The sequence below is a fragment of the Lepidochelys olivacea genome (assembly GCF_965140295.1).
Source record: "Lepidochelys olivacea isolate rLepOli2 genome assembly, chromosome: 20".
NCBI lineage: Eukaryota > Metazoa > Chordata > Testudines > Cheloniidae > Lepidochelys > Lepidochelys olivacea.
Genome location: NC_140430.1, coordinates 2,745,893 through 2,773,214, shown reverse-complemented (window position 1 = coordinate 2,773,214; position 27,322 = coordinate 2,745,893). Strand labels below are relative to the sequence as shown.

At 63.6% G+C, this 27,322-nt stretch overlaps 1 protein-coding gene across 3 annotated transcripts; it reads left to right on the top strand.

Moving 5' to 3' along the window:
• Positions 1-107: 107 nt before the first annotated feature.
• TIMELESS (timeless circadian regulator) lies at positions 108-27,322 on the top strand (the record flags this gene model as incomplete). Of its 3 annotated transcripts, none has more annotated exons than XM_084609998.1 (30): positions 108-222; positions 10,847-10,987; positions 11,488-11,641; positions 12,127-12,241; positions 12,780-12,842; positions 13,063-13,164; positions 13,554-13,709; positions 14,104-14,237; positions 14,660-14,747; positions 15,024-15,200; positions 15,479-15,696; positions 16,094-16,197; positions 16,637-16,806; positions 18,583-18,711; positions 19,243-19,394; positions 19,545-19,642; positions 20,012-20,138; positions 20,555-20,756; positions 21,178-21,329; positions 21,726-21,811; positions 22,374-22,497; positions 22,957-23,039; positions 23,213-23,355; positions 23,969-24,176; positions 24,622-24,690; positions 25,085-25,203; positions 25,412-25,604; positions 25,764-25,821; positions 26,170-26,252; positions 26,608-27,322. In XM_084609998.1, 30 exons carry the CDS (start codon positions 123-125, stop codon positions 26,709-26,711), a joined length of 3,852 nt encoding a protein of 1,283 aa, XP_084466124.1. In that variant the 3' UTR covers positions 26,712-27,322. The 3 variants fall into 3 exon arrangements, with proteins under 3 accessions (XP_084466124.1, XP_084466125.1, XP_084466126.1); XM_084609999.1 differs by lacking the exon at positions 108-222 and adding an exon at positions 4,810-4,909; XM_084610000.1 differs by lacking the exon at positions 108-222 and adding an exon at positions 5,101-5,217.

Here is a 27,322-nt window from a genome sequence, read left to right as displayed (position 1 = left end):
TGGGGCAGAGAGTGTGCTTATCAAATCTGCCGACAACTCCAAGCTGGGGGCGGGGGGGCGGCAAGGCTGGGGCTGCAATTCAAACTGAGCTCGAGACGTCGGAGGACTGGGCTGAGAACAAGATGAAATTCCACGAAGACAAGGGCAAAGGAGGAGAAATCGAACGCACTGCTATGAAAGGGGACTTGGCGGCTGGACGGGCGTGGGGGTCACAGGTCGAAGGTGAGCCAGCGGCGGGATGCCGCTGCGGAAAAGGCGATTGTCACTCGGGTGTGTTAACAGGAGCCTCGGCTGTGGACAAACTAGAGTGAGTCCAGGGAGAGCAGCAAAACTGAGCCAAGGGTTAGAAACCCAGATCTACAAGGAAAGGTTAAAACTCCGGGTTTGATCTTGAGAAAAGTCCACCGAGGTGGGAGCTGGTACGTTTTTTTCAGGACTGTTCTGCCGAGCCTGGGGATCTCCACGTCCGCCAAAGGCAGGACAAGAAGCAAGGGGCTCAATCTGCAGCACGGGCGATTTAGGGCAGATAGTACGAAAAGTTTTCCAACTCTCTGGAACCGGCTTGCAGGGAGGCTGGGGAATCCCCGTCACTGGAGGCTTTTAAGCACAGGTGGGACACGCACCTGTCAGGGCAGGTCTCTAGGGTCACTGGGCCCTGCCTCAGCATGGGCTGGATGAGCTGGTTTCTCGCGTGCTTCGTATACCTCCGTCTTCCCACGCCCAGCCCCGCTCGCTCTCCATGGGCACCCGCCCCTCTGCCTGCATCTCCTGTGCTTTGTCTTACCGGGCGTGGCTTTCACCCCGCCCTGGGGTCCTGCTGGCTCTAATGCCCTCCTGAGGCGCCCAAACCCCACCTGCCCCTGGAACCATGGCTGCAGCGCCCCTTAGTGGCAGAGACGAGACAGGGCACCGCTGGGATTCCTTAGTGAGGCAGCTGGACAGAGACAAAGACCTGGGGGTTCCCTCCGGCTGCCAGGTGCCACCCTGCCCGAGGCCTGTGTCTTGTGGGGCACTTACAAATGTTCGCGGAGGAATGATACATCAGTGGCTATGAGCCAAGAACATCAGGGACACAAGCCCATATGTTCCGGGTATCAGCTCGGACTGCCAGAAGCTGGGACTGGCTGACGAGGGATGGATCAGTCAAAATTGCCCTGTTCTGTTCACGCCCGCTGAAGCGGCTGGCACCGGCCACGGGCAGAGGCAGGACACTGGACTGGATGGAGCATTGCTCTGCCCCAGTGTGGCCGTTCCTAGGCCGGATTGGATGCTTCGCGCTGGGTCACGGGGCTGGGTCAATGAGGAGCCAGGGGCCTTGAATCCACACTCGGGGCAAATGGGCGCAGCTGCCTTTAAAACGCTGACCCTAGAACGGCCCTGTCCATTGCGAGGCTGGAATGAGTTGTAGTTTTGTTTTCAATGCCAGTCGGGACTCAGGTCTCTCCAAGGCCTGGCCTGGCCTGAGGGAAAGGGGCTGTGGATCCTAGCAGAGGTAGGGCCGGATCCTGCTTTTACCAGTGTGCATCTGGAGTAGCTCCACTGAGCGAATCCGGGGCAGAAACAGGTCTCCTCGGTCAGTCAGCCCCTGCAGGAGTTAGGGCAGCCGGTAGCGTCTGTACCTGGTGCTCTGGAATTGGGGCTGCAACAATAGCATGGCTGGGGGGGGGGAGCCCCATAGGGCTGCAGCTGCTCCCTCCCTGCACAAGACTGGGTGGTGGGGGTGGGGATGCTGGGCTTGACACTAGACCCCACCTCCAGGGCCACAAGCCCCAGGCAGATTGTCCTGCAGACTGCTGGAGCTGGGGTCCCTGCTAAGGGGTCTCGCAGAAACCTCCCCCTCCATTAACCCTTTCCATGCCAGCCCCCAGGTCCCAGTGCATCCCCAACCGGCTCCAAATGGGCATGCGACAGTTTTGCACGCCCAATTTTGCATGGGTCCAGAGATCGACACAAGGGGCAGGGCAGGGTGAGAATCGGGCCCAGGCATAAAGCATGGGGGGGGGGGGAGAGTTACACACGGGGAGGCGGGCTGGCGTGAGTGACACGCTGAAGGACTTGCCCCTGGCCCTCTCCCCCCTCAGCATGGCTTTGTGGGGGGGGAGAGAGCAAGGGGACTACTGGGCTCCGTTTAGACCCATGTGCATGCAGTGGTCTGATCCCTTAAAGCCATAGCACCGCATTTCATCCCAGGGCATCCCTGCCCACCCACCCCAACACCGGCCAAGCTCCCTGAGCCAGAAGGGGCAGCACCGGGAATGCTCTGAGCTCGGCTTCCTGCCAGCGGGGCTTGTGTTTGTTCAGTTTCCTTTTCAAATAAAAAAGAATGAACTGAAAAAACAAAACAGGGAATAAAAGTGCCGTGTGGAAAGAATGACACCCGCCCCCCCTGCACTGGTCAAGCCACACCCCGGGCTATAGGGGTCCAGCTGCCCCCTCTCCTCCCATCACCTTCCCTCTGGGTTTTGCACCAGCAAAATGGAAGTTAGGTGCCTAAATACCTTGGGCAATCTGGGCCTTAGCATCTCTGTGCCTCAATTTCACATCTGGGATAACAGCCCTGCCCCACTTTACAGGGGCATTTGCAATGACCAATGCTTTAAAGATACTATGGGTAGTGGTGGGGGGCCAGATAAATACCATAGATAGCTACTGGGTTACTCCTTTGGGAATTCTGTGCCACTGCGCACACGCAGAATTCATGTCCCCCTGCAGATTGCTTTGCTTCTCCGCAGAAAAGTGCCTTTCTGACGGGGATGCAAAGGGAAGCCGCAAGAGCGGTCATGTGCCCCTCCCCAGCAGAGTGAGTGCAACATTTTGGGTGCCCGGAGCAGCTAGCACAGAGGTAAATCACTGCAGGGGGGCAGGGATGGGGACACCCCTGCTGGTGGCTCCTATCCTGTGCTGGGCTCAGCTGCTAGTCCTGGCTAGGCCGGGGGTGAACGGGACTTCTTCTTCCCCTGCAACGAGTGGTCGGGCCGGGTCAGACCCACCCCCAGAAACCTCCCCCGGCTACAGGAAGCTCCAACCCCTGCATCTGCTTCCTGCCCACATCGCTCCTCAGTTGCGGGGGGAGAGGTCACCATACAGGGAGTGCACCCTGTCTGCCCAGCCCTCATGCATCCAGACCCCCCCGTACCCAGATTCCCCACACCCAGAACTCCCCACTGAGCCCCCTGCACCCGAACCCTCACCTCACTGATCCTCGCCCCGTCCAGAGTCCCTCTGCGCCCAGACCCCACCGCTGAGTCCCGCCCCCTGCATCTGGATCACCCCAATGAGTCTCCCATAACTGAACCCACACCCCACTGAGGCCCAACCAACTGCATCCAGATTTCCACCACACCAAGCCCGAGTCTCACAACACCTGGACCCCTCCCACTGAGCCCTCCACACCCAGACACCCCCCCTGCGCTGAGCCCTTCACACCCAGACCTCCCCCCCCCCCCCCGCTGAGCTCCAAACACCTTCACTTGGACCCCTCCGCAGAGTCCCATTCCTCTTGCACCTGGAACCCTCTAATGAGCCCCTGTGCATCCAGATCTCCCCCGCGCCCGGACCCCCCAAAGAGCTGCCTGCACACAAATTGCCTCACCCAGAACCCTCTCACCACACGCCTGGATCCCCCCACACTAAGCCCCTCCACACTTGGATCTTGCTGGGCTGAGCCTGCCTGCCCCACACCTAGATCAGGGGCCAGGGCTGGGCTTGTGTGCAAGACTCTGTCCCTCTCCTTTGCTATCTTGGTGCACCTGGCACAGAGGGGCAGGGCCTCGTGGGGGGTGTCAAGGCCAGGTGCAGCCTCACCACTGAGTCCATGTGTGTGTGTGTGTGGGGGGGACTATAGGTTGATTTGCCACCTCTGTGCAGCCAGTGACCATTCTCCTTGCACACTCATCTCCTCTTGCACACTTACCTACCACTGCCACACGGGAGGCTCCACATTTATTTATTGATAAATAAAATATGCAGAATTGTAAACTATTGTGCCCTGCATTTTAATTTTTTTTGGCGCAGAATTCCCGCAGGTGTAAACCTTACCCCTCCTGGCAAACTCTCCTCGCACGCTTATCTCCCCCAGCACATTCTCCTTTCACAGTCAAACCCCTTGCACTCACATCCTCCTCATTACACACACATATCTCCTGGCACACACACATTTCCTAGGACACAACACTTGCACACTCATCTCCTCTTGTACAATTGCCTATCACAGCACATACCCCTTGCATGGTCATCTTTCCTAGTAAAAAAACCTTGCACACACCCCACCGTTCTCCTTGCACGCTCATCTCCCCTTGCACACTCACCTCTCCCAGCACGCACACACACACAGCCCTTGCCCAGGCACGCTCATCCTTGCACGCCCCACGCGCTTTACTCTGCCTGGGGCTCTGGAGCAGCCCATTCCTGGGGTAGGGGTGTGCATTCACACATCCCCCTTCAAGGTGGTTCGCTCCATAATCCTGGGCCTCAGGAGGGAGGGGACTGGCCGGCTCTGTGCAGCTCTTAAAAGGGGCAGTGGCGTTATCCCGCTTTGTGGTCCCCACAGAAAGGGAGACGCTGATGGGGGCATCCAGAGCGACCTCCCCTCCCGGGCCGGGGAGGGCAGGACTCCTGGGTTGTGATCCCAGCTCCGGGAGGGGAGTGGGAGCTAGTGGTTAAAGCAGGAGGGGGAGCCAGTACTCCTGGGTTCTTCTATCCTCGGCTCTAAGATGAGGCCCCTCTCCTTGTCCGTGCCTCAGTTTCCCCCCCCCGGGGGAAACTCGTTGCTTTGCCCAGCCGGGCGGAGCTCGCAGCTCCGATTTGCACATGCCAAGCTGGAGGGGGGCGGCTGTTGTTGCCCTTTTAAGGCCTGGCCGGGTTTCGGCGCCATCCGAGGCTCGGTGCCGCCGCGGGAGCCCCGGGCCGGGTAGGGGAGCGCGGGGGGCACCGGGCTTGGGGGGGCTGAGCCCGGGGTTTGGGGGGTTCCCGGGGGGGGCTGAGCCGGGGTTGGGGGGGCACCGGGATGGGACGGCTGAGCCGGGGTCCGGGGGGGGTTCCGGGGGGGGGGCTGAGCCGGGGTTTGTGCAGAGATTTTGGGGGGTAGATTTCTGGGGGGGTTGAACCAGGGTCTGTGCATTCAGATCACGAGGCGCTGGTGGCAAGAACTGGTCCGTATTTTTCCTCCCGGCCTGGTCATCAGCTGCCCTCCTCCTCCCCAGAGGTGGCTGCCTTCTGGTGGGTGCCCCCGTGCGCGCCTAGCAGTGGACTGTGTTGTGGGGGTGGGGGTCAGCCTGGGAGCCAGACCCTGCAGCTGCCGAGGGCTTTTGCCTGGTGCCCAGCGCCCGGCGGGGAGGCGGGGACGATTTAGGGTCCCCAGCAAGAGCGGACACCTCGGTAACGATTTCCAGCCAGTCCCTGGTTTTTCCAGCGCTGGGTCGGGGTGGGGAGACCCTCCCCATAAATCCTGAACCCCAAGTTCTCCGGCTGCTGGATGAGAGCAGGAGTTTCCCAGCCGCCTCCCGGGGCCCTCGAGCGAGCGGCGCTGGGCTCTCTGGGGCCCAGGGCTTGGAGCCCAGAGCACGTGTCCCCAGCACGTGCTGGGTCGGGTTCCCTTGACGCTGCCTGGGGCCCCCGGGGAACTGAGCTCCCTGGGTGTCCCCCCCCACGCCGGCCCGCTGACGCTCGGCTCGAAGCGGGCTGGGGGGGCCGTGGCCCCAGCAGAAGGTGGCTGAGCCTTAGGGCCGGGCCCTGTGCAGCGGGGGTCTCTGTGAGGTTCATCTAAACCGGAGCATTGCCGGGGCGAAGTCTGGGAGAGAGCGATTGGTTTCACGGCCCGTGGCCCTGCGTGGCAGAAGGAATCCACGTAACCAGACAGGTCCCCCCTCCCCATCCCAAATGGGGATTGTTTGCATCCTTTATTATTTCATAATTTACTGGAGCGTCATCAAAACGCGGCTTTCCTCCCGGCTCTGGGGGGCGATCTGGCTCCGCCGGGCTCCCACAACCAGTCTGTGCCCTCCCTCCCTCCCTCCTGGGCAAAGGATCCCGCTTCCCCATGCCCTAAAGACCAATCAATTCTGGGCCCCTTGACCAGTCGGGGCAGCAAATTCCAGAGGCTGGGAAGCATGCGAGGAAGCGGGGGGGATAAATCTGGCAGTGCTGGTTCTATCGTTGGGCCTGGTTCTGGTTCTGTCTGGGCTGGCAGCTGGCCAGCTGTGGGTCCCCTGGGTGTCTGGGGCCCTGGCTCCTTGCTCTCCAGGCCTGTTTGCAGATGCTGCTCTCTTCCCCCCCCCCCCCCCTTTGCTGGCAACAGCTCTGCCCTGCAGGGAGGGATGGAGGGGAGTGAATACATGGAGCTAATTTAAACACCCCCCTATGACGAAGTGGGACTGTTCTTAATGTTTCCTCTGAATATTGTGGGGGTGCCTCAGTTTCCCCTAGCAGTTCTTAAGTATCTAGGTGGTGGGGTAAGTGTGTATGATCATTTCAGAGCCCTAGAGGGAAGGTGTGTGCAGAGGTCTGGACACAGAGAATGGCCAACGCCCTGTTTCCTGGCAACTGATGGCCTGGGCCCTTCCCCACTGCAAGGGTTGGAGAACAAAGGAATCGGGTGACCTCCTGGCCATGGAAAGGGACAAAGCCCCGAGGCGGGGGGGGGGGAAAGGGGGGCTGGAGAGTGAGTTAGTTGGGGGCTAGCTGGGGATGAGGAGTGAAGTGCAGTTATCTGGCTCACTGCCCCCCAAAATGGACCCAGCTGTGGGGTCCTGTTCTCTGCACCTACAGGCTCTGTATTAGACCATGTCCCTGTCGTCTAATAAACCTTCTGTGTTACTGGCAGGCTGAGAGTCATGTCTGGCTGCGGAGTTTGGGGGCAGGACCCTCTGGCTTCCCCAGGAGCCCGCCTGGGCGGACTCGCTGTGGGAAGCGCAGGGAGGGGCAGAGGAGGCTGAATGCTCTGAGGTCAGACCCAGGAAGGTGGAAGCCGTGAGAGCTGTTTGCCCTGCAGACAGGCTGCTCAGAGAGGAGACTTCCCCAGAGTCCCTGCGGCTTCATAGGGAGCAGTTCCAGAGCATCGCCCAGGGACTCTGTTACACCCCCCTCCTCCTCAATTCAGCCCCCCAAAGCTGGTCTGGCCTCTGGATAGTCAAGGAGCCAGTGCCATGAGCTGCTGCAAGGGAGCCACTAGTGGACAGCCCCAGTGGACTGCTGGGGGCAGTTTCTTCCTGACCACCAGTTTGCTACATGCCCTGGAGCTACCAGGTTGCTGGGCCTCCAAGAATGGGAATTTCTCCTCTCCTTGTCCTCAGGAGTGGCTCCCCCTGGCTAGCTGCTTCCCCGTGGGCACGGGGTCCCGGCTGCATGGGGAAGCTGCCCCAGTGTAAACCCGTCTTTTTAAAAACCGGTTCCGTTTCAGCGGCGGGTGGGCCCTCCGATCTCGGTTCTGCTGAAGCGTGTCCCCAGAGGGTTTGGACGGAACTGGTGCCGGAAGCGGCTCTTGGCCCGGAACCAGAGCATCCTTCCAGGGGCTGGTGCCCGTTTACCTAACCTGCTTCGAGGCAGTGCAAGGTTTTCTCGTGGCAAAGGGAACTGGCCGGGGAGGCAGCTGGGTGGGGAGGCAGCGGAGAAGGGGTCCAGATAGGAGCGGTCTCCCGTGGCCAGGGGCGGGGAGGGGGCTGCTGAGCAGGCTGGCTGCCGTGGAGCTGGGCCCATGTGCAGCGGTGACGTCCGTGGCTCTGGTGCCTCGTGACCCATTTATTTCAGCCTTTGTTAACGGAGCCGGGCTGGGGATGTGAGGCCGGGGGGGGGCAGCGTGTGAGGAGAGCATCCAGCCCAGCTAGGTCCCTTACACAGCACCACATCGCTGAGAGGTGCCGTCTGTCACGATCATTCCCCCCCTCGCTGCTCCCCCGAGGCAGCAGAGGGCTGATTGTGGGGGGCTGGGAGCCTCTGGTGGGCTGAGGGGTAATTGACAAAGCAGGGAAGTGGAAACTGAGGCCAGCTAGATGTTAGAGGGCACCCCCCCCCATCCAACTTTGCTTTTCCCCACTAGAAATGTCGGGTCAGGTCCCTAGGAATTGCCCTTACCCCAGCTGGAGCAGCCCACTAGGGGAAACTGAGGCTGGCTTTCTCAACAGGGGGATTGGTGAGGCTCCCTGGGAAAGGGGTGGGGCCCTGGCACCAGCCCAACCCTTCTACATGGGGGTCGGAAGAGCTGGAGGCCCTAGGGGGGGCAGAATGCCACGGCTTTCCGGGGGTACCTCTGAAACCCCCAGCCTTGAGCTGGAGGAGGCTCTGGGCCAGGGGAGCACCCGGGGCAGGCTGGTGTCTCAGCTGCTCTCCGGGGCTCAGACTGAAGTAGGAGGTAGGTGACCATCACCCAGCTGTTGTCTGTCTCGCTGCCTCATGGGGTGATTTAACTGGGGAGGAGGGGCTGGTCTAGTAGCTAGAGTGTGTGGGGGGCTGAGAGTCAGGACTCCTGGGTTCTCTTCCCACCTGTGTTCTGCTGAACTTTCCACAAATCCCTTCAGCTCCCTAAAGCGGGCGTAAATCCCCTCGCTGGGGGGGGTCGGCCGGTCTGTCCCCTTCCCAAAGCTCTCCAGGCTGGCACCGGTGCCTTTTGCCTGACTCCCCGGGCGCTGGGTGCCGCGGGCCGGCCCTGGCACGGGGCATCAGGCTGTGGTGTGCGCAGCCAATGGGTGAAATACCAATCGTCTGGCCATGGGGAGGGGATGTCTCTGCTCCCTGACACAGTGACCCGGTTTAGCGTGGCCGGCCCCTCCCGGGCCGGCCTGGCCCCGCTAGGACAGCAGCTGGGAAATGGGTTCGCGCTCGGGGGAAGTGGAGCAGTTGCATAAGTGAGTTAGGTGATGTGCGAGCTCCCGGGGGCGATGCCGGAAGCGGGGGGCAGGGAGGGAGGGGACGCAATGGCTTTTTTAGGGCGGGCGCCAGCAGCAGAGAGTTAATCTGCCAGGATCCGTAGGGCAGGTAGGGGTGTGGGCCAGTGCGGACTGGCGGAGCGTGAGCCCCGGGGCGGGGGAACCGGCTGGGCTGGAAGGAGAAAGGGGGTTGCAGGGAAAGGAGGCATGGCCCCCGGGGGCGGGGAGGATCCTGGAGCAAACGCTGCTCCAGACTGTGCAGCTTTTCTGCTGGTCCCTCGGCCCAGCCTGGCTCTGGTGGTCAAGGACTCCGGTTGCTTCCCTCCTGGGCCCTTAGGGGTGCACACCTGTACTGGAGAGAAGGGGGGCTGTTCCCCTGGGGGGGGGTGTTGCTGCTGTTTGGGCCACCTACCTCCCCTGCCCGTTGTCGGGGGGGCTGCCTTGGGTTGGAGCTCAGCAAAGGGAGGTGATGATGGGTATAAACCAGCCCTGGCCAGGCTGCATCAGCCAGGGAGCCATCCGGCTCGGTATCCCGTCTCCGCTGAGGGCAGGAGCAAAGGGCCCTGCAGGGGCAGCTGCCCCAGGGGCCGTTTCCTTCTGACCCTGGTAGTTAGTGGGTGGATTGTGTCCTGGAGCATGAATGTTTCTAGCCTGGCCAAAGCTCTTGGCTGTTTTTTAATGCCCGGTCCCGCTCCGTGCGTGACCTCGGTGATCTCCTGTGGCTGAGAGTTCCACAGGCTCGCAGTGCTTTGGGGATGGGGTAGGGAATAAATAGCCTTTCCTGTTCGCACGTTTGAATTTCCCTGTTTGAAGGACAGCCAGGTTGTGACACACATAACTAACAGCTAGGCCCCCAGCTCTGGGCAGGGAGTGAGGGGGTTGAGTGGGCAGAGTGCGGGACTGGGAGCCAGGACTCCTGGGTTCTTCCCTGGACTCCTTGTGTGATCTCAGGCAAGTCGCTTCCTCTCTCGGGGCACTGTGTCACGGTAGCACCTGGCTGGGGACGGGGAAGCATCCTGCCCCCGAACCACTGGACTGTGGGAACTGGCGGGTACCATGCTCCGGGCCTGTTGCGTCTGTGGGGACGCTTCTAACTTGGGGCGGGGGGTTGTTCTGCTGCTGGGCCCCAGCGCGGGGGAGGATAGGGGAAGCTGGAGGGGCTAGTGGGGCAGGTGAGAGGCTGGGGGTGGCATGGCACGAGCTGCACGTGCCTTGTGCCCCCAGGCTGCAGCTCTCTGAGTGGGAAACTGAAGAAGCCTTGATGTTCGGGGGGGGGGGGGGGCCCTGTCCTGGTCTCCAACCTTCTCCCTGCCAGCTGCCACCTGTCTCCATCTGCCAGGGAGCTGGCTCCGCGTTGCTTAGCGAGCCACCTGAGCCCGCTGCTTTCGTCCTGGTCTCTAGGGCACCGGGCCCTGCTTCCATAGCAATTCCCCCGCCGGCAGCTGGGCCGTGGGGGGAGGGCTCTGCCCCAGAGACGGGTGCCGTGGGCTGGTCCCCCAGGCTCCTGCTCGCCACTCATTCCAGTGCTCGGCAGCTCCCCAGTGCCTGCCTGTGCGACCATGTCCCATTCTCAGCTGGGTCTTCGCTTGCTGCTGGGTTCACAGGGAGCGGGGTCTAGTGGTTAGAGCAGGGGGGCTGTCAGCCAGGACTCCTGGGATCCGTCCCTGGCTCTGGGAGGGGAGTGGGGTCTAGTGGTTGGTGTGGGGGTTGGGAGTTGGGATTCTTGAGTTCTACACCCTAGCTGTGCTCCTGGATTGCTGCATGACCCTTGATATGTCACTTAATCTTGCTTTGCCTCAGTTTCCCCACTTGGTCATGGAGGGAGAGTGATTCTCCCCCCCGCCCCAACCCCTCATGACTGCTGGCGAAGGGCTCGGAGACCCTGGGGCGGCTGGTGCTGTCGATGTGCGAAGTGCTGGAGTGAGGGGTGGGACTGGCGGCTCCCGGCCTGGGGTGCGCGGGAGGCCTCACTGGCTCTGTCCTTGCAGATTTCGCTCTCTGTCCGCTTCCTCTTCTGGCCGGGCCGGGATTTATGGACTTGTACATGATGAATTGCGAGCTCCTGGCAACATGCAGCGCTCTGGGCTACTTGGAGGGGGACGTCTACCACAAGGAGCCCGACTGCTTGGGTACGCCAGCAAGGGGCCAGCCTGGAATGGGGGGCTGACTGTCACTGAGGCTGTGGGGGGGCCAGTCCCTGGGTGGGAAGATCCTTGGCTCACGAGGCCGACCCGGGAGGGGATGGGTGGGTTCCTGATTTGGAGCTGCCCCCCAGGACTCCTGGGTTCCAGTCCCCTCTCCTCTCCGTGCCTTGCTTTCACCAGTAAGGGGGTGCTGACCGACCCTTCCCCCCATTTCCCCCCAGCATCACTGGGTGCTTGAGATCCTTCTTAAAAAGGTAGTGACCCCCAGCTCTGCCCTTCCCCAGACCTCGAAGGGAGAAGCGCCCCGCCTGAAGGGTGTTTCAAAGCGGCTTTCGTCCCAGCCACTGTGTGGTCCCATTCGATGCGCCCAGCTCTGGGGGGAGGAAACCGCTGCTTGTGTGGGCAGGGCTGGGACTCTGCGTGCATGGGACAGAGAAGCCAGGCTGGGTGCTTGTGTGAGTCACGCCCTCTGCTCCCCCCCACAGAGAGCGTGAAGGATTTGATCCGCTATCTGCGCTACGAAGATGAGACACGGGATGTTCGCCAGCAGCTGGGCGCGGCCCAGATCCTGCAGAATGACCTGCTGCCCCTCATCGCCCAGTACCCGCAGGACAAGCTGCTCTTTGACGCTGTCGTCAGGTATGGCCCCACGGTGTCCACTCCCAGCCTGCGGGCTTCTCCGCCCGGCCCAGCATCAAGTCCTGTGGCTAGCGTCCTTCCAGGGGGTGGGGTTTTATAGCTACAGTGTCCATGCTGCTCTGGGCTCATATCCGAGGAGGCAGATGCAGGAAGCTGTAGGATCCTGTGGCGGGTAGTTCCGCAGCCTGGGACAACCTGTCTCCCCCACGTGGGAGCCTTGCCTGGGTCCCGAGGAGCAGAACTGTCTGCCCCAGTCCCAATTCTGGAGCTCCGGGGGTGGGGAGGCGGCGGCGGTGTGGAGGGCTGGGCTGGGAGAGGAAGTCGCATCCCTGGGTGCGTGAGCTGGGATTGAACCTGGGACCTCAGTCTAAATGGGTGCTAGCGGCCCAAGGCTGCAGCAAGCTTGTTGGCCTCGAGGGGAAGGGTCTGCCGGAGGCTCCTGCCATGTCTGTGTCCCTGTCCCCGCCCCCGTCTCCCCCGCACAGGCTAATGGTGAACTTGACCCAGCCGGCCCTGCTCTGCTTCGGCAAAGTCCCGCACGACCCCGGCTCCCGGCACTGCTTCCTGCAGGTTGTGTCCTACCTGCAGGCCTACAAAGAGGTGAGGCTGCCTGCCCTCTTTCCCCCCCGCCTCCCCTGGGATAACAGGGCTGTGGGGAAGGGGGGCAGCTGCCCCCATCCCAGTGAGGGGGTGAGCCAAGATCACCCTGTTAATTAAAAGTAGCCACCTGTCCCAGTCTGACACAGGGCTGAGTGGGTGGGGGATGGTCACAGAGATCCATGGGTTTTTCCAGTCCTGGATGCCCCCTTTGTGCCACCAGGTGGAGCGGGGCGGGGCCTCTGGGATTTGGAATGACTGGGAAATCCGTGTCCAGGTGCCCGGAGCTAAAATTGCCCTTCTCCGCCCCGTGGCTGGCTGCTTCCCCCCCAGAGCTGGCCGCCTTTTCCCGGGGCTGCCTGCGCGCCCGGAGCTGGAGGGGTGGGTGCAAGGCCTGTCTGCTCTTAGGCTTCCCCTGCTGGCTCCGCGTCAGCCACCACCCCCCGGCATCCCGGGGCCATACCCCTCCCGCCCCATGCCACAGGGGGCACTCTTCTCCCGGCGCCAGCCCCTTGCCCTCATGCCGGGTTCTCCCCGCCAGGCTTTCGCCAGTGAGAAGGTGTTTGGGGTGCTGAGCGAGAAGCTCTACGACCTGCTGCAGCTGGTAAGTGTGGCCCCGGCCTGCGGGGCCAGGGGTGGGCTGGGCTGGGGGCGGCAAGGGGATTTTGGCACCCAGCCAGTTGCCATGGGAGTCAAGTGCCAATCCAAGCCGTGGAGCTTGGGCCCCAAACCTGCCTCCGGGGGCCGGGATGAGCTGGGAGGCAGCAGGTTTCGGGGGGCCCCTGTCACGTTCCGTCAGTTGCTTTCTCACTGGTCCCCGCCAGGACTGGGAACAGAGGCAGGAAGAGGACAACCTGCTGGTCGAGAGAATTCTGCTGCTGGTGCGGAATGTGCTTCATATCCCCATGGACCCCGAGGAGGAGAAGGTATTGGGGGGGGCTGTGGGGAGGCTGATCCCCCTGGTGGGCAGGGGAGGGGTCTCCGTCTCCTTGCCACGTGCGGCTGGCGAATGGCCAGGAGCCCTGGTGTGAGGAAGAGGCCTGGGGGGAGCTGCCCCCACGGGAGGCAGGGCGGAGGGGGCTTGTCATCTCTTGCACCCGGTTCTCATCCCCCGGAGCCGCGTGGGGGGCGGGTCGCGAATTCCGGGATCTCCCCGCTAGAACGCCGTGCCCCCAGGGAAGGGTGTGGGGTGAAGCCAGGCTCCACTCTTGTGCGGCTTGAGCTCCCCCCCCAGAGGGCCGGGTGGCAGCCAGGGGAGGCTGGACCCTGGGGCCGAGCCCCCACGCTCAGCCCCACACCCTTCCCTGCGTGCCAGAGTGTGGATGACGACGCCAGCACCCACGACCGGGTGCTCTGGGCCATGCACGTCAGCGGCATGGACGACCTGCTCAAGTTCCTGGCCAGCTCCTCGGCCGAGCAGCAGTGGGCCCTGCACGTGCTGGAGATCGTCTCTCTGATGTTCCGGGACCAGGTGAGCCCGGGCGGGGAGCAGGGGGCCCGAGACAGGAAGGCGACCCCCCCCGCCCCCCGCTGCCCCCCTGGGTTGGGAGCTGGCTGGATTAATCCACTTCCGGGGGGTGGGGGTGGGAAGCGATGTATATTTTGCAGGGGAGGGCCATACGGCAGCCAGCTGTGCCAAGGGGCTGGGGGACGACCCCTTCGTGCATGGGGGTGTTGGCGTCTCCCCAAGAGGCTCAGCATGGAGCCCCTGGCTGCTGGCCTCACCACCCCACCTGCAAGGGCTCTCAGTAGGGCCTGGTGCCTTCACCCTAACCCCCACCACGCCCCCCCAGGCCGGTGCAGCCGTGCCCGCTGGGATATGTAGTCCCCCAGGCCGGTCCCCCACCAGCCTGCTGTCCCAGCAGGATCCGGAGCAGCTGGCGGCCACGGGGCAGGCCCGCCCGGCCAAGGAGCAGGCGGCAGACGTGAGGGACCTGGAGCTGCTGCGGCAGAGGGAGCTGGCGGAGAGGAAGAGCCGGGTCTTCCAACGAGGGAGCAGGTGAGCTGGGGGCTGCGGCTCCCCTCGGAGGAGTGGGCTCGACACCAACCTGGCCACATGGGTTTGGGGCTCCACACGCCATCTAGATCTCCATGGCGTGCTGTTTGTCCGGTGGGCAGCCGCTAGCAGAGGGCTGCGGGTCGGGTTTAGGGGGGAGCCCAGGGCTGGGGTAGGAGGGGGCTGCAGGTCAGGGTTGAGGGGCATGAGCAGAGCTGTGGGGAGGGGGGAGCCCAGGGCTGGCCTAGCGGGGGGCTGTGGGTTGGGGTTGAGGGGCACCGAGTTTTGCTGAAGCTGCTCGGGCCCACCCTTCTCATGCCCCTCAGGTGGGAGGGCACCACGCTCCTGTGGGCCAGAGGCTGCTGCCTTCTGGGGGCCGCTGCAGCTCACCTCCTTCCCGCTCACCCCAACCCCTCTCCCCCCAGGCACTCCCGGTTCGGCGGCTCCTATGTGGTCCAGGGGCTGAAATCCATCGGCGACAGGGACCTCGTGTTCCACAAGGGGCTGCACAACGTAGGTGCCTCCCCTCGACGCCTGGCCGGCCTTACCGGGGAGAGGGGAGCTGTGTGTATGTTGGGGCGGGGAGGGCGGTGACAGATCGGGGAGCTCTCTCTTGGGGGCTGAGGAAGTAGCAGGGCCGGAGGAAGGCAGCAGAGACTGTTCCAAGGCTGTTTGGATCCCACGTGCCCCACGGCTGGGACATAGGCCGGACCCTGTGGATCCGTGACAGAGCGATCGGGCTGGGTGGGGGGGGTGGTCCTCTCCTCACTCTTCTCCCCCCCCCCGCAGCTGAAGGACCATAGCCACGACCTGGGCAAGGAGCCACGGCGGGTCCCGAAGCGCAGGCAGCCGGCCCGGGAGGCAGAGCCATGCCGGCGCTCGGCCCTCAACGTCCGCCTCTTCCTGCGGGAGTTCTGCGGGGACTTCCTGGAGAGCTGCTACAATCCCCTCATGCACCTGGTCAAGGTGAGCCCGGACGGCGGTCGCAGCAGCACCGGGCACCCCCCGGCCCCGCCTGCCGGACGGGCGCAGCTGGGAGCCTCTGACCCCAGGCGGAGCAGCGTCCCCTGGCTTCTGGGGGGGCAGGGATGCAGGGGGCGAGGGGGGCAGCTCCGGGGTTGGCGATTCAGCATCACTATCTCCAATCCCGTCAGCGCCCCTGAAGCTGCATGGGAGGGTCTCTTGGTGGGGGGCTGGACAGGAGGGTCCCTGCTGGCCCCCCACCAACCTGTATGCGCTCCCAGGACCAGCTGCTCCGGGAGAAGAGCCAGCAACACGACGAGACCTACTACCTGTGGGCCATGGCCTTCTTCATGGCCTTCAACCGCGGCCGGCACTTCCGGCCCGAGCTGGTGTCCGAGACGGTCAGCGTCCGCGCCTTCCACTTCATCGAGCAGAATCTCACCGCCTATTACGAGGCCATGCTCCTGGACAAGAAGGAGGCCACGTCGTGGGCCAGGCGGTGAGCAGGGGGCCCGGCTGCCCCTCTCCACCAGGCCTGGGGGGCGCTGAATGGGACCGGAAAGGCCCTGTGCAGGGAGGGAGGGCGGTTTAGTGGTTAGAGCTGGGGGCTGGGAGCCAGGACTCCTGCATTCTATCCCTCGTTCTGGGAGGGAGCATATAGTGGGTTAGAGAAGAGGGAAGGGCTAGGAGCCAGGACGCCTGGGTTCTTTCCCCAGCTCTCAACTCCGGGGGTCCTTGGTTGACTCCCTTCACCCTCTGCCTGCCACATTACCCTCCCCTGGGGGGCCAGGGATGCTGTGTCCTGCCCCCCCCCACCTGAGCTAGGTGCCAAGTGCTGCTGGCCAAGCAGGGGGTGGGGAGGGCACTCTCCTGACCAGCCTCTGCTCCGTGCCCAGAATGCACCTGGCCCTGAAGGCCTACCGGGAGCTCCTGACAACGGTTCAGGAGATGGATCGCTCCCCAGACGAGGCCGTGCGGGACAGCAGCAGGATCATTAAGAGTGAGTGCAAGACCGCTCACCCCCCCAGGGGCCAGTCCGCACCCCCCCAGGGCACTCAGCGCTGCTCCCACATCGCAGGCCTGGGCCTTGGAGCCAGCTGGGGGGGGGGTTGCTCTCAACTGGGGCTCCCCAGCTATGATATGGGGCGACACGGTCATGGTGGCCCTGGGGCCGGATCGGGGCCAGTCCCGGCCCTGGGGCCAGATCAGAGTTGGCACCCCCTAGAGGAGAAAGTCCCGGTGCCCCATCTCCTACCCCCCTGAGCCAGCCAGTCCCCTGCCCTGCAACCAGATTGGGGACAGTGCCCTCTAGAGGGAACCCCCCCCTTCCCCTAGGCTGCCCAGCCCCACCAGTCCTGTGTCATCCCACTTGCCTGGTGGGCACTGCTCTCTCGCTCTTCCGTGCTGTGACACGTGTTTTCCCCCCCTGCCCCCCTCAGATAACATCTTCTACCTGATGGAGTACCGGGAGCTCTTCCTCGCTCTCTTCCGCAAGTTCGAGGAGAGCCGCCAGCCCCGCTCCTTCCTGCGGGACCTGGTGGAGACCACCCACCTCTTCCTCAAGATGCTGGAGGCCTTCTGCCGGGGCAGGAACAACCTGGTGGTGCAGGTAGCCGGTGGGGTGGGGCCAGGCTGGGCTGGGGGGAGGTGCTTCGGGGGTGTTGTGTCTGGGGTGGGGGGTGTTACCAGATTTGCCCGTTACTTTGGGGTACGCTCATTTATTAGGGTCACTCTTTTGGGGGGGGGGTCTGTAATTTGTGTTCTCATATGGAGCTCCTTGACCGAGATCACACCCCACCCCACCCCGAGTGGACTGGGTCCATCAGCACTCTCATGCTGACCCCCTTATATGTCCCTGGACTCGGTGGCTGGGCCGAGCAGCACTTCCAAGCTGCCACTCTCGTATACCCCAGGTTCAGCACGTCCCTATCCCCACTTTCACGTCACGATTGTTCTGGTAGTGACCCACTTGATGAGCAAACCCCACACTCTTTTTGGGCGTTACAGGGATCTTTAGCTTAGGTAAGAGAAGCGTGGCTTCAGAGTAAATGGGGAAGCTAAAAACACAAAAGAGTAAAGTTCTGAGAGAGAGAGAGAGAGAGAGAGAGGGGAAACAACCAGCTTAACCATAAAAGTTATTTATTGAATAATAGTGATAACCACACAAGGAGAGCCTAAACCAACATAACAGTTACATTATTAGTGATTACAAAAGTCAGATACAGAAAACTATACCTGATCACACAAGTCAGGGTTAAAAAGTTATACCTGAGGTAGAAATGAAAACAGAGAGAGAGCTGGGGTCTCACCACCCCATGAGGCTTGAACTGGTCGTGGTTCCCAGGTGATGGTGGTAGGTCAGGATCCTGAGTGCTGGAGACAGGCAGAGCCCCCAGTACGATCAGTCCGGAGACAATGAAGTCCCAGTGGAACTGATGCAGAGTTTGGATCCAGGCATGAGAAAACTGACTGGAGTGTGCGTCGGGGTTTTTGTAGGGAAACAGCCATGGTTCAAGGGAGAACAGAGATTTGTTTATAGGTAAACGCATGACTCAAGGGCTTTCTCTAGGCTAGACAATAGGGGCTGATCACTGGCTCTGAGTGGTGGTCCTTCCAGGGAGCTCCCAATGTAATTAGGCTGCTTCAGTATTTTGGATATCAGTCAAGGATTCATGTCTAGAATTGGTCTGATAACTGCTGAGCTGGGTGTGTGCAGGCGTGAGTTCGTTCACATCTGGGGCAGAGATCCCCCATCATGCAGGGCTTCCCTGCTTTTCTGGTCCCAGAGTTCAGTGCGGTTCTTGCCTTGGAATCTCTGTTCTCCGTTCTGTCTGCTAATGGAGATGCCTCCCTATCCCATCTTCGATGCAGATGAGGCTAGGGCAGTTGCCTTAATCCTGTCACGAGGGGTCTAGGTGTGTCTCCCAGCGCCCTTCACTGCTCTCTGCAAGTCTTTTCCCTGATCGGTTTTGGCTCAAGCAGACACTTTGGGGCGGGGGGTGTCCTTCCTGAGTCACAGGCTGGATACTGCGCCCTGGTTCCCCAAGAACACAGAGCTGACTGGTATCAGGGCACCTGCTTATTTGCCCCCCTTGGACAGGGGGAGGTGCCCCTGATCTGACACAGGGCCATGCTAACCCCTCTCTCCCGCCCGGGTGGGTACAGGGGGAGCGGGGCTGGCCCCTGGTTTGGCCCAGAGCTCCCCATTTCCCGCCCAGCTGTGGCCAGTTTTCCCTTACCTCACGTGGCCAGCAGGGGGCGCCAGAAGCTCGGCTTCCTGTGTGCCTCGGGCAGGGGGTTTGGGTCCGTGCAGCCTGGGGTCTGCCAGCCGTTTTGGGGGGAGCATTGGGGGGGGGCCTCTCACCACGCCGTCTCCTCCCTGCAGAGCAAAAGAGTGAGGAGGAAGAAGCAGCCCCGGGCTGGCCGGGCGGCCCCCCCAGCACAGCCCCGCGCCCCCCAGGAGCTGGAGGAGCTGTGGCCCAGCCTGGCGGAGCAGCTCGGCGCCTGTGCCCAGGTAGGAGGGGGCAGCAGCTGGGGTCCCTGCAGGGTCTGGGTCGGGGCTGCCCTGCGGGACCGGGCCCAGCGTGGCTTGGGCATCACCGGGAGCGTGGCCTTGTGGGCCTGTCGCATGCACAGGCCACGCCCCTCAGGGGCCACGCTAGGTGGCAGGGGAGTCTGTGGGGACCCCCCCTGGCGTGGGCATCTGGGGCAACCCTCAAAGGGCAGCTGTATCCTCATCGTGTTTGGGGGGCAGGACGGGCCCCCAGGGGCCACGGTTGGCTGAATCCGTGGGGCAGGAGCGCTGCTTTGGTGGAGGGGGTGCTGCTCTGGGGGCCCAAGCCCAGTGGGGGTATGGGGCCTGGTTCAGTGGAGGCAGGTGGCATTCTGTGGGGGCTGGGCTCAGGGGGCAGATGCCCCCCTGAATGGGGCCAGCCCCCCAGTGGGACATGGTGCTGTTCTGTGGCACTTCCCTGGGCAGGGCTGGATCTGGCCCCTCCCTGCCAGGCGCTGAGTCACCCCAGCCTCCCCCCCACTTCCCTGCCAGGGGGCTGAGCCCCTCCCGGAAGATGTGGTCCCCTTCGACGCCGCCTCGGAGACCCCGGTGGAGGAGCAGCGAGCGGAGGCCATGGTGCGCATCCAGGACAGCCTGCTGGGCCACCAGGCGCCGGCCGCCCTGACCCTGCTCCGCTCCGCCAGGTACGGCGCCGGCCCCACTGGGCGTGGTGGGCTGGGGTGGGGTGGGGACCCCATGCCCTGGCCGGGGGGAGCCCCGGCCAACGGGGCGTGCGGGGGGGGCCTCTCACTTCCCCGGCGCCCCGGCTCGACCTGCCTGTGTCCCTTTCCCAGGGAGGTGTGGCCCGAACAGGACGTGTTCGGCTCCCCGCAGGCGGCCCTGGAGGAGGAGATCCAGCTGCTGAGACAGATTCTCTTCGCTCCTCTTCCTCGTGAGTATCCTTGCCTGGGGGCAGGGGTCGTTTGGGGGGGGGCTCCTCTCCCATCACCCCAATGCCCCGCACCCCACACACACACAGTCTGACGGCTCCAGCCTGGCCCCCAGCTGCAGTTCGCGTTTCCCTCCGGACGCAGCTGGCTGGCTCTGTCCAGCCATTCCGCCCCGGCCCCTCCCCGCTCAGCTGGGAGCCCCGTGTCCGCTTAACCTCCGAGTGCCTAGGCTGGGTGTGGGCAGGGGTGGTGATGGGTGGGCAGCCCCAGGGTAAGGAGCTGGCTGCGTGTGCTGTCATCGACTCCCTGGGAGGCCTCCCGTGTCTGGTGGCGCCGCGTCCCCGTCATCCCGGCGTGTCTGGACATCGCAGGGCAAGCGGCGCCCGAGGTCGAGGAGCCGGGGGAGGAGGAGGAGGAGGAGGAAGAGGAGGTGGAGGAAGAACTGGCATCTGTCCAGGTGTCAGAAAAAGAGTTCAACTTCCTGGATTATCTGAAACGGTGAGGGGGGCGCGGCGGGGAGGTCGGGTCAGGGCTGCAGGGCTGGGACACGCTCTCTCCAGGAGTCCAGCGGGGCTCACGAGCCCCCCGCCATGGAGGTCGAGGTGCCCTGGATCCGAACGCTGGGCGCACTGAGCCCCCAGGCTGGGCAGAACGTCTCCGGGCTGGCAGATGCTGTCACCGTGCGGGGTGACTCTTGAGTATGTGGAGGGACCTGGGGGGCAGGCAGGACTCCTGGCTTCTATTCCTGGCTCTGTGTGGCATTGAGCAAGTCGTTTCCCTGCTCTGTGCCTTGGTTTCCCCATTGGGTACAGGGAGGCTGAGCCCTGCTGCTTGTGTGTGGGGAAGGGGTGTCAAAGGGGCCCCGTCCCTCGGCTGAGCCGTCCCACCTGTATGTCGGGGGCTGGGGGGGCCAGGTTTGCCAGCGCCAGCGTGGTCAAGGCCTACGTCCTGCTGCTCCGGGGCTACCGACAGAACAGCGCCCACACCAACCACTGCGTGGCCAAGATGCTTCATCGCATCGCCTACGACCTCAAGATGGAGGCACTGCTCTTCCAGCTCTCCGTCTTCTGCATCTTCAACCGCCTGCTCAGCGACCCCTCGGCCACGGCCTACAAGGTGAGGGGCCCCGGGGCAGGGCCCTCCCTTTGCCAGGCTACGCCTGCGTCGCCAACCTGCCAGCAGGGAACGGCCAAGGCTGAGAAGAGGGGCCTCGAACCTCCATGCTCCCGTGTCAGTTAGAGCAGCCTTGGGGCTGCTCTGAGCTAAGCCCTGCTCCCTGCAGGCCCAGGGAAGCAGAGAATACCCGTGATGCGGTGCATAATCTTCCTCTCCCCTCTGTCACGTGCTCTGTGCTAGCCCATTGCGCTCCAGCTATGGAGATAACAGACCTACTACTGCTGCCCCCTAAGGGAGCTCCTCTGTTGGCTCAAGCGGTCCAGGCCCATGCGTTCAGTCCAGAAGGTTCCCAGTTTGGTGCTGGGGAAAGGGGGGGTGTTTATGGTGCCGTGAGGCCTCTAACCTTCCCCTGCCTCCCCAGGAGCTAGTGACCTTTGCCAAGTACGTCCTGGGCAAGTTCTTTGCCCTGGCAGCGACCAACAAGAAGGTCTATGTGGAGTTGCTGTTCTGGAAGAGCACGGCCACCGTGCGAGAGATGACGGAGGGCTACGGCTCTCTGCAGGAAGGAGAGGAGTGAGTCTGGGTTGGGGGCTGCCAGCCGGAAGGAGGCCCTGGGACAGGGTGGCGGTGAAGGGTCTAAGCCCCCTCTTCGTTACCCGTATTCTTGGCCTGGACCTGCTGCTACTTAGAGCAGCCTTGGGGCTGCTCTAGCTTATGCTGTGCTAGGGCAGGGGAAGTGCTGACACCGGCTGCACACAGTCCCCAGGAAGCCCTGCGCACGGGGGTGGCTCTCAGGGGAGGGACATTGGCACCCCATTTAAGGCCAGATGGCAGGACGGTGACCCTATGGCCGGGCGTCCCTCCTTCCCCACCCCACATGCTGCAGGTGGCTAGAGCCCTGGGGTCCCAGCTGGGGATGGCAGGGTCTCCGACTCCAGCAGCACCTCACTGGGTCTCTGCTTCCCCCAGCTCTGGTGCCCGGAGGGCCCGCAAGTGGACACTGCAGGAGGAGGAGGAGCTGCGGGAGCTGTACCTGAAATACAAGGGAGTGGAAGGTACCAGCTGTCTTGTTAATGACCTGCCAGGGCCTCTGGGTTCTGGGGAGTTGCCCAAGACTCACTGGGCCAAGCCAGGACTCCTGGGTTCCCTCTCAGCTCTGAGAGGGGAGTGGGGGCTAGTGGTTGGAACAGTGAGGCCTGGAACTCAGAACTCCCAGGTTCTATCCCTGGCTTTGCCACGTTGACCGTGAACTACTTTACCCTTCCCTGTGCCTCAGTTTCCCCCATCTGTACAGCAAGGGCTCTATGACGTACCGGGGCACAGTCCAGACTAATGTGGGGGCGCTATCACCCCTGCCCTGCAACCTGGGGTGCCTCACAACGCCTTGCTGTGGTAGCTGCCACAGGGCCTCTCACAAACCTCCAGGCTACCAGCCGCCCCGTGTCTGCCTGTAACTGCAGCCTGCCAGTCACATGCCAAGGCAGCCCATGTACGAGGTGGATGATGGGGGGGCAGGGGTGACTAAAGGGGTCCCAGGCTCCCAGCCCTGCTCTGGGGTTGGGGGACAGGGAGTTGGGGGGCGCCGTTTCTCGTAATCGCGCCCTGGCCTCTCCCCAGGTGCGGACGTCATCGGCAGCATCCTCGCACACCTGCGGGCTCCCAGCCGGACCCGGAAACAGGTCATCAAGCAGCTGGTTCGGCTGGGGCTGGCCGAGAGCGTGAAAGATTTCCCGCGGGAGAGGTGGGTGCCCCCCGCACCACTCGGGAGCTGAACAGCAGGGCTTGGGGGGGGGGGGGCCAAGGGGGAGCCCCGAGCCAGTCACAAAGTGAAAAGAACCCCGGTGTCCGTGCACAACCCAGACCTTGATTCGGGGACTCTGTGTGGCAGGGACAGTAAATCCCCTGCTCTCTGCATGGGGGGCAGGGGGGTATCCAAGGGGAGGTGGGCACTGTGGGGCTGGGGGGGGGGGGGACTCGGAGCCAGGACTCCTGGGTTCTAGTCCTGCCTCTGGGAGGGGCGAGGGGTCTAGTAGTGGGGGGGGGTGGAGGGCTGGGAGCCAGGACTCCTGGGTTCCATTCTCGGCTGATCCCCTGTGACCGCAGGGGAGTCCCTCCCTGTCCCAGCGCGGTGTGATCCGCGGTTGGGGGGCGCGGGGGCGGGGAGTCCCTCCTGCCCCTGAGTGCCCGTGTTCTGGCCCAGGAAGGGGACGCGCCTCGTGCTGTGGACGGAGGAGCAAGGGCTGGAGCTGCAGCGGCTCTTCGAGGAGTTCCGGGGCGCAGAGGGTGAGCGGGGGCTGCCCCGGGGGGCAGAACAGGGGGTGGGAGCAGATTGATTTGGGGGGGGGGGCCTCTGATCAGCTGGGGCTCATTGACCTCCTCACCCCCTCATATCTCTGCGCCCAGTGTGATAAAGGGGCTCTCCAGCCTGATGCAGAATTTCTCCCCCCCCCCGGCAGATATCCTGGGTAACGTCATGAAGCACCTCACGGCCAAGCGCTCCAAAGCCCGCGTCGTGGAGAAGCTGCTGAGCCTGGGGCTGGTGGCAGAGCGCAAGGAGCTGTACAAAAAACGCAAGAGGAAGCCTGGCTTGCCTGGCATGGTATGGCACTGTGTGTGTGTGTGTGGGGGGGGGTTGCCCCTGCTGGGAGGGGCAGTCAGTGGGTTCCCCCTTGCACCCAGGTCTTTGTGCTCACCTGGCTGTGTAGAACCATTCACCTCCCGTTTGTGTGGGATGTGTTTCCGTGGGGCTGAGGCCCATGGGGGGGGCTCTGAGGGCACCCCCCCTGCCCTGGGGATCCCTTCCCCAGTGGGTGAGGTTGCTCATTCCTCAGCCGAGAAGATAGCTCCCTGCTCAGCAGCCTTCTCTGGCTTCTCTGGAGGGTCCCCGAGCACTTTATAGACCTGCTCCCCGAGGGCGGGCTCCGAATTGTGCGCACAGGGAAACTGAGGCACAGAGCTGGGGCTGTGACTCACATGTTGAATCAGTGGCAGATCTGGGGATAGAACCCAGGAGTCCTAGCTCCCAAGGCCGTGCCCCGCCCCTCCCCCCCCGGCTCTAGCCCACTGGACCCTACTCCTTTGTGATCAGATGCAGCTGAGTCTGGGCCGGGCACCCTCTCATACCCAGCTCTCCCCCTCCTCCCCCTGATGGAGCCTGGGCGGGACCCCCCACCCTTTCCATATGACTTTACCATCGCTCCCATCCCTTCCAGAGCGAGGACAGATCCCCATGGGGTGCAGCTGGCCGGGAGGACCCTGCGGAGGAGGAAGAGGAGGAGAGCGACAGTGAGGAGGAGGAGGCCTGGGAGGAAGGGGGCGCAGGCAACAGGGCCACGGAAGGGCCCAGGGAGCAGGGCACTGAGAACCAGGCGGCGCCGGAGCAGGACGTGCAGGGCCTGGCGCGCCACCTGAGGCAGGGAGGTGAGGAGAGCGCTGGCTCCCCCAGTGGCGGCAGGGGGGACTGCACTTGTGAGTGCCTCCTGCTGGCTTGGGGGGCATGTGGGCCGCTGCTTGGCTTGAGCGGATGGGGGCCACTGGGCCTCTGTTGGGGGTGGGATGGGGAGCAGTGAATGCTGGCTGCCTCGGCTCCCCAGCCCAGACACACAGGGGTTAAGGCCTCTGCCCGCACTGGCCCCCCAACCCCAGAGAATGCAGCCCCACGGCTCCTTAAAGGGGCCCCGTCCGCGTTCAGCCTGACCCCGTCTCCCCCGGGAGCTCTGGGCCAGGGCTGACCTGGCCCCACTGCCTGCTGGGAACCCTGGCTTGTGAATCTCCAGCTCGGTGCGGCGTTGTGTGTCTCCTCCCCCCCCCCCCCGCCCCTTTCCTGGGGGCCATCTCTCACCCCCGCCCTCCCTTGTGCCCGCAGGCCTGGCGGGCTCCTTGCTGTGGCTTCAGAACTGCCTGAACCGAGCGGCCGAGGACCGGGAGGAAGACGGTTAGTGGCGGGGGGGGCAGGATCGGTGCTGGGAGGGCGGCCCCGGGCATGGCCCTGCTGCACTCGGGAGGTGCTGGCGGTTTCTCCCCGGACTCCGCACGGAAGGTCCTGGGGGGACGGCTGGTGAATGGGATCTGTTCCCTCCTGGGGGTGAAATGGGGCACCCCAATACCGGCTGGAGTGAGAGGCTCCTTGGGGCCAGCCCGGGGCATCGGGAGGGGATCCATGTGCATCTCTCCCCTACGCTGCGCCCACGTGGGCCCCCCGAACCCTCCCGGCACTAGCGCCCCCACTTGGCGTTGCCCGGTTTCGAAGGATCCCGCAGCTGTAGCCCCGACCCCCCAAACCCCCATGTGTGGGGCGCGTTCATCCTCACGGCGCCCCCTGTCCCCAGGCACCACCCAGCCCGTGCCCTTGGTGCCACTCTTGGAGGAGAACGAGGACGCCATGGAGAACCAGGGGTTCCAGAAGCTGCTGCGGAAGGTCGGGGTTCGGGCCCCAGCTAACGAGCAGGTAATTACCTCCCCGCCCCAACACACACAAGGCGTTGTGAGGGGGGCTGGCTTGTGCCCTGGAGGGAGGGGAAAGGATTTTTTGTGGGGGGGTCCAATCCAAGTAGTGGGGAGAGAGGGACATGGGCATAAGCACTGGGACCCCCCCCACCTGAGTGCCCCCTTCAGCCTGTGCTTGGCACTAATGCCCCACCCCCGCCCCCCTGCAGGAATCCTTCTGGCGCATCCCGGCCAAGCTGAGCCCCGAGCGGCTCCGGCGCCTGGCTGCCTCTGTTGCGCAGGAGGAGCCTGAGGAGGAGGAAGGCTCCCCGGGGGGGCCGGACGCCGGCCCGGAGCAGAGAGCCCCGGCCCTGCAGACCTTGCGGCTGGCCAGGAGGAAGAGAGGGGCCCCAGCCTTGCCAGGTGAGCGATGAGTGCGGGGGTTGGCCTTGGAGGCTGCCCCAGGAGGCAGGGGACCGGCTGGGCAGTGGGGTGGGGGTACAGGTGTGTTGTTCAGTCCACACGCTCTCTCTCTCTCTCTCTCTCTCTCTCTGATGCTTTCACTTTCTTGTCCCATTTCAGAGGAGGAAACGCCTGGCTCCGAGCAGCCCCCAGTTTCCCCAGGGTCTGATCTGCAGAGGTGAGAGTCAGGGGTGGTAACCTAACCCCTTCCCGGGCTCTATGCCTACACAGGACTCCTGGGTTCTGTCCCTGGCTCTGGGAGGGCAAGTGGGGCCTGGTGGGTTGGAGCGAGTGGGAACTGGGAGCCAGGACTCCTGGGTTCTGTTTGTGTCTCTGCCTCTGACTTCTTATTGCGGGGCAGGGACATCCTAAGGCAGTGCCTCAGTTTCCCTATCTCTAACAGGTAATGATGTCCTATCCAGGGGGGTTGAAGTCTAGTGTTCACAAAGCACTGGGCTGGGTTGGAGCGGAGAGCTGGGGGTGGGAGGTGCTGGGGTTGCCCCTAATCCTTTCCCCATCATTGCAGGGTCTGTACCGTCCAGTCGCAGCTGGGCCCCAAGCGGAGCCGTGTGATCCACAGCGACGACGACGAGGACCCCGAAATCCAAGGTCTCCGAGCGCCTCCCTCTGCCCATCCCTGCAGCCTGGCTGGCCCTGGGTGCACGAGGCCCCCCTGCCCCCCATGCACACAGGATGGGGGATGGGCACTGTTGGCAGTTGCCATCCTGGGGCAACCCAGGGGCAGAGCCAAGTGGGGCCCCAGGTGCCTCCTGCTCTGGCAGGGGCAGGAGGGGGAGGAATAGCCCCTGGCTGAGTAAGATGGGCCACTCCTGGGAGGCTGATGGGCTGAGGGAGAGGGGGGTCGCCCTGAGGGGCAGAGAGATGGGGGTTCAGCTGAGGGGGCTGAGCCGGGAGGGGTGTGGGGGACTCAGCCCTGAGGTCCCTTGTCTGTTCTTCCTTTCAGCTGAGGCACCAGCTCAGCCGGACCCCACCTCGGACAGGGAGGGGACATGGCCCCCCCGCCGGAGGAAGCGCCTGCGGATTGAGGAGGAGGAGGAGGAAGATTAAAGGACCCTGGCCGGACCCGCCCCCCCCCAGGCGAATGCTCCTCCAGGCTGCTCTCCACGTGCAGGGCTATGCTTCAGACACTCCCCTCCACCCGTTGCTTATTGGCCGCACAGAGACTGGGCTAGGCCGTGTCCGGCTGGGTGGGCCCTGGGTCCCTGTGCTCCTGTCTAGAAGAGCCAGAGCGAGCCAGCCAGGGAGGGCCTGTGTGCGGTGTCTGGTACGGGGGTCTGGATCTGCTGGGCCAGCATCTTGGCAGCCTGGCAGGGTGGGGCCTCTGGCAGATCAGTGGGGCTGGACCAGCCATCACCCCGGCTCGCTCAGGGGAGGGGCTGGTGTAGTGGGGGAGTGTCCCACCTTCTCCCCCGGCTCATTAGCCAGCTCCCAACCCCTGCTGCCACCTGCTTTCATGCTTTTCGGCTGCCTGCTGGGTACCCAAGGGCATTAACTCCCCTTGCCCCCCGCCCCTGGCTCCGGGAGCTCTCCCCATCTCATTCCTATTCCCCAGCCCCCTTTGTCGTTTGACTTCCAGCAGGAGTTAGCAAATAAACCAGGGGCTGGGTGTTGTGTCATTGCGAATGGGCAAAGGCCAAAATAAAACGGGCTCAACCTTC